The sequence below is a fragment of the Myotis davidii genome, unplaced genomic scaffold (genome assembly GCF_000327345.1).
Source record: "Myotis davidii unplaced genomic scaffold, ASM32734v1 scaffold494, whole genome shotgun sequence".
Lineage (NCBI taxonomy): Eukaryota > Metazoa > Chordata > Mammalia > Chiroptera > Vespertilionidae > Myotis > Myotis davidii.
This window is the reverse complement of record NW_006285480.1, coordinates 1,122,763-1,129,064: the sequence shown is the minus strand read 5'-3', so window position 1 is coordinate 1,129,064 and position 6,302 is coordinate 1,122,763. Positions and strand designations below refer to the sequence as shown.

The 6,302-nt window shown below is 35.1% G+C and overlaps 1 protein-coding gene across 4 annotated transcripts in view; it reads right to left on the bottom strand.

Moving 5' to 3' along the window:
- Window positions 1-359: 359 nt before the first annotated feature.
- The window catches only part of MPP7 (membrane protein, palmitoylated 7), a 240,166-nt gene continuing 234,223 nt past the window's right edge, over window positions 360-6,302 (bottom strand). For 3 of the 4 annotated variants that reach the window (XM_006756156.2, XM_006756157.2, XM_006756158.2), the window contains 2 exons: window positions 4,913-5,056; window positions 360-3,403 (listed from right to left, as the gene is read on the bottom strand). In XM_006756156.2, coding sequence (XP_006756219.1) covers window positions 3,224-3,403; window positions 4,913-5,056 — 324 coding nt within the window. In that variant the 3' untranslated portion in view covers window positions 360-3,223. Of the gene's footprint in view, window positions 3,404-4,912; window positions 5,057-6,302 lie in introns of those variants that run through there. The other variant, XR_001512606.1, reaches the window with a different exon arrangement.

Here is a 6,302-nt window from a genome sequence, read left to right as displayed (position 1 = left end):
AACAATTATGCTCTTTACTGCAACACTGTATAAGCTTTCATATGCACAGCAGAATAAGTTTAGCCTTTTGCCTATGAAAAAGAGAGGGGGAGGGGTATTACCACCATGGCAACCTGGATAGAGCATCCCACTGCATTTCTCCACATCACTGAACTGTATGGGTAAGAGCAAGACTAGTGAATTCCATTTCTCAAAAAACTTGGTGAACCCAACAAATATTTGAAACAAATATGAAATTTAATTTTAGACACAGCAAGTTCAAATAAATCACTTGATATCAGTAAAGAACAGAATTTGTTCTACCACTGGAAACAGTGTAATCTCCAAGTGAAAAAACAATTTTCAAGAAAGTAGACACATAATTTGAAGATACTTTATTAAGATCAAAGGTTTTCCATTACATTTATTTATAAATTTTTACTAATCATAAAGAAAATAAATAATAAAACTCTATCTTCAGGAAGCTTTTAACAACATGGTTTTGTAAATCTGAGAAGTTTCCATGTTCATCAATTTTAAATGATCATTTAGTTATATATACATAATACCAGGAATGTCAGCCTTAAAAATTCAAAAACATCTATATTGGTAGGTAAAATAGTGGTACAATATTATATTTCAATTCCACCTTTTTATTTTTAACTGACTCTCATTTGTTAGTCATGGGAATATACAAATTTCTTCTTGATCTTAGATTAAATATTTGGATTTAAAAAACATTCCTTTTCTCTCAAATAGTGGCTGACACTCTGTCTTGGGAGCAGGTTACTTAAAGAACTAGTACAGGGAGGTGCGCAGCCCATCGTTTCCTTGCCGGAGGAGTTTGGGGTGCAGAGAGTACAGAATCAAGAGCCTTTGTGACAGTTATCAACCAGCCCTTGGAGCTGGCACTGCCTTATTAAATTGTAACCATATCCTTTGTAAGCATCAAGTGGCCATGTAAACTTCACCTGCCAGACCATGTACACTACCTGATAAAAGATTTCTCAAAGTTCCCCCCCTTTACACTATTTTCAAAACATTATTTAGCTCTAGTCTAAAAAGGGAGAAAGGTTTGGACAGTTACATTTTTATAACATCTCCAGTCCCCAGAAGAAAAAGGATTCAGTCTCCACCATCTTATACTATCTCTATCCCTACAGTAAAGAACTGAGGCAGTTATCTGAAAAAAAAAATTCATGTAGGTATTTCAGAAAAAAGAATTTGGATTGCCAAATAATTTATATGATTGCCTAAATTATCATATATTTCCCATTACTCTTTGTATAGGATATTTTCATCAATAGTCAAACCATTTAAGTAAGACTTGACCAGCACACAATTTTAAGTATGGCTTTAGGATCGGATTTGGCAATCCCTACCCCTCTTTTTAAAAAGCATACTGTTTACTATTTAGTTAATAAACATAGAAACCATTGTTTGGATTATGTTGTTAAGTGATACTTAGTCTGATTATCTAAATATGTTGGTGTGTGTCAATATCATTACAGTACTTTTTGTCTCTGTTCCTAAAATGAAATCTGACATGTCTGAAGGAAATCCAGTGGATAATGCTACCACATGTCCAGTGCACATATAACACACTAGTGGGTCTACCTGTGTATGAAATAAAGGTCAAATATTTACATGGAATGCTGACCCTGACTTATAAAACTACTATTTTAAGTTATTTCCATCTATACATATAATTTATTTTATGAGTAGCCCCATTTAATAATTAAAAAATATGCCTCTCATATAGTTCATAAATATATAAAATTTTACTGCATTCTATTTTTCTTTAAACATGGCATCTAAACTCTCTTTTATAAATCAACAAAAACCTTTCTTTTTTCTGTTTGAAAGTCACAGATGCAAAGATTTTTTGATTGGCAGGATCTTACTGCATGCAAGAATGACAGGACATATTCTAATATAACTTATGAACATTTCTACTATTTTGAGCTATATAATTTACTTGCTGGAGGTCAGTAGTATAAAAGAAAAATAAGAGGTTCCATCTGAAAATTTATAAGAGCCTTTCTTAAACTTCTTAAAAATGGCAAGATTATGGTGGTACCTGGCCAGTATTAAGAATTATTTTGATGAAGAAATAAGTTAATACATGAAAAGTTTTCTGAAGTACATCTAAGTACAATTTAAATATATGGTGATAAACTGTACATATTTAACATTTTTGTCTTTAACTATATCTTCTTTAACTATACCAGAAACATGTCAAATCTCTGCTTTTAGAATAGGAATCACATTCTTATAATTTATTGGGAAAATCCAAAGCCAGTTTAAAAAAAACACACTTTTTTTGTGACTCTAGAAATGTTACCTAAGGATATACAAATAAAAATGTCCTTTGTAATCATTTCTTGCACCAAGATATAAACATTTTAAGATCAATGCTATAGGAAAAAATTTAGTTACATATATAATAAATTTTAGCCCTATCTTCCCTTAGTAAATATTTGTTGAGTACAGATAGTAATCATAAGTCCCCTCAAGCTATAACAAGAAGGTCACTCAGGCAGTTTTTCAGTAATTCCTTTAAGAATGATTTTTAAATGCACACACTGGTCCTCGAATAGTGTCGTTTGTTCAACATAAGTTTCATTATAACGCTGATGAGATGCCAAAAGAACTTAACTCCTGCTTATATCAATTAGCTTACGGTAAAACTGGTTTTCTTATAGGTCATTAAATACCCACTATTAATGACATTAAGCGAGGACTTACTGTACTGCATATACATCAGAAAAAGCTTGCACTTTTAGAATAGAAAGAGGACCCCTATGATGATCTACCACAAATCCAGCAAAGCTGTCCTGTCTGCCTGGAGCTGCTCACGGCTGCGTAGCTAATTCTTTGCAAGCGCTAATGAGCAGATTTGATGGCAGCGACCATGTTTGACACCAGCTGATCTCTAATATTTATTCTCTAGTTATGTCTCTCTAAAAACGTCAACCTCAACTTGGAGACAGAGCTATATATAAAGACAGGCAGAAAGTTCAAAACTGCTCAGAATACAGTACTGTACAAATTTCAATTTTGGATCTTATATTCAAACATTGTGTTTGAAATAAGGCTATAAAAAGATACAAACAAAACTAACATTCAATTTTAACCAATATTGCACATCTATGACCATGATAAAGATTTTTTAAAAACATCCTACCACCAAAATGGTAACTGATCTAATCATTACTCTACAATCAATGGAAATTTCTCTTAGTTATGAATGTAACCAGCTCACTGGGACCCAATGAGTCTCTGTCTCCAATTTGTCAAAAGTTGTTTTTAGTTCTTTGAATGCCATGGTGAGATCATCATTAACTATAGTTTTGTCAAAGAGATGACCATACTGACTTTCCATTATGTGTGCTGATTTAATCATTTCTTCAAAGTCTTCTTCCTACAAAAGGAAGTTGTTGTTTTTTAAGTGGTTAACCAGACAATTACATCACATCAACACAAACATTCCACCACTGGCTTATCTAATGCTGTTTTGTGTCCATTCTCTCACCTCAGCCAGAAATGAAAATTACCCTCTTTAATTACAAGTTCTTCAGAAGTCATAATTCCTAATATTGCTGCTTCTCTGATTTGCTTATACCTAAACTGATCTGACAAGAGTCAAAACTTGCGTCTTACCTGAAGTTCAGGGTAATCAGTCACTAACTTATAATAGGGATATCTCAGTGTCAAAATAGTTATGAGGGAGGGATGGGAAGAACCATTTACTCTGATGCTGCATTATTTATGCTTCTTCATAGCAAAGAATTTAGAGCATAAACTAGTTTTTCAGAGTTGGATACATTTATAAAATGATAGTTACCAAGTCCTTCCTATGCTTCATTGGAAGTGGGTCAAAGGCCCATCATACCCACGTTTTTGAGCCAGGAAATATTTTAGTTGATTATGTAACTCAGGGTTATATAAAACCATATACATAAATGTGAGCTAAATCCTAGGACTATGCTATCATTTATTATCTCCACTGAGAAACATTTAAGTTTATAAATAGTATAATAACTCTTTACACAGCAACATACTAATTTCAAGTCCACATTTCAATGTCACAGAATATTTCACAACAAAAAAAATTAACTTTAGTGTTAATCTGGAGCCCTCAGTAATATCATATGATGATACTTATTCAGCATGGATATGTATTGCCAGTATTTTGTAAAAAAGATACTTATCAAATACTGGGAATCAAAAGTATAATCTGTATTTTGTAACCATAATTTATAGTGTATAAATTAAAAATGAGGGAGGGGAAAGTTAAGAGAGAGAGGAGAAAAAAGCTCTTGACATTTAATTTCTTTGCTCTTTACTTTCTATCCTAAGGTAGAATATATTATCTTAAAGATAGAAACAAAAAACAAGGAAATGAAAGGCCTTGTTAGAAATCATTGTAGTCATTAACATACTGCAGTTGCCATTTATAACAACATGCATAGGAAATAAAAATACTGAATAATTACATGAGTCTACTATACCCAAAATGATGCTTTTTCCTTTATTATGCTAAATATTGTTGATGCAAGAAGATAAAAAAGGCAAATTATTAAAATTTTCATCTAGATCATTAATGATTAATAGTAATTTGACTTTAGTATTTTTCCCCTTAAAAATAATAGTCTGAAAACCAACTGGTCTAACTTTTGTATAAATGGCCTACAAAAATTTTCTAAGTATGCTAAATAGTTTTGAGTCAATTTAATATGAAGATGCATTCATGGAAGCACAAAAAGCAATTACAGTACAATTACTCAAAATGTCTGTACCTAAACACAATTCTATATTGTAGATTTTTGGATCACACTTCATCTATTATAGTTTTCCTAAGATAGTCACTACTGCATATGTGATTTTAACTACTGCTTATGTATTTTCACTAAAGCATCATGATACTTACTGTAAAAGGCTTCGCAGTACCCTGGTCATCTCTACTTGAAATAATCTTTGCATTTTTTCTTGTCTCTCTCAAACGCTCTATTGATGGAGGCTTTATAAATATCACATAGGGCTTAAATTCTAGTGTCCTTAAATGCTTCACTGTCTGCAAGGAAGAAAATAAGGCTATTTTTATATTTCTCCATAATGTCATGAGCAATTTTTACAATAAAACAAAATTTTCTAAGGAGTAAATTTCTTAAAATTACTTCCTAGTCAAGGTCAGTTGATCTTTCAATGTATTATTCAATCAGTTGTTGACAATTAAATGTAATAAATCCCCCTGTAAAGATGATGAAGAATGTAGCTTGCCTTAAAAAATGTTTTGAAATATGCCATAATTAATATTGAACTGAAGCGGCTAGAAATACCATAAAACTGATTTTTAAATCAAATCCCCTGTGACTTGGATAACGTTCTGTACACAAAAGTCTTCCAGCCATCCCATTAAGTCTCTTCCTGACTTCAGGCATGGGTTCTCCTCTTTCCTTCTACTCTTCAAAGTGCCCCAAAAGGGCAAGCCTCCTGCTTTCCATGAAGCTTGTCAACACTCCTCCAGAAAATATTTTGTTATTTACACTATAAGTGACAGAGGACAGAGGGGCTGGTGAGGCACTGAGAAGGTAGAGTTTAAACCACACCAAGGGAGTTGGGAACAACTAGCCCCAGGACACCAGCGGGAGGTTCTGCTCAAGCAAGAGTGTGTCCCATTCATCGCTGGTGCCTGAGTCAGCCACCCTACTGACTCCTGATTAGTGGCAAAAGCCTTCTCCGGGCCACCCTGGCTGGCCCTTGGAGGTTTTACACCCTGGGGTGCAGCCATCCCTGAAGTGAGAATCTGGCTGCTGGTTATGAGGAAAATGCTGTGGGTTAGGTTTCTGCTGGAGGCTAGATGGTGTGATAATTGAATGGCTTCATCCACTGGCACCCTCAGTCCACATGTTCCTGAGATTTCCCAGGGTGCCAGGCAGAGACCTATCTGACAGCGGCAAAGGGGCTCATGCCATGGAGTTCCTGTGAAATGCCCCACAGCTCTAGTTATACACAAACCCCAAATCTAGGATATAGGTAGAACCTAGAACCAAAAGGGCCATTGTTAAAAAGCCTATATAATAAAGAGCTAATATGCAAATTGACCTTTACACCCTTGCACAAGATGGCCGCCACAAGATGGCCAGCAGGGGAGGGCAACTGGGGGGGACCAGGCCAGCAGGGGAGGGAAGTTGGGGGGACCAGGCCAGCAGGGGAGGGTAGTTGGGGGGGACCAGACCTGCAGGGGAGGGTAGTTTGGGGGAACCAGGCCAGCAGGGGAGGGTAGTGGGGGGGGCCAGGCTGGCAGGGGAGGGACGTTG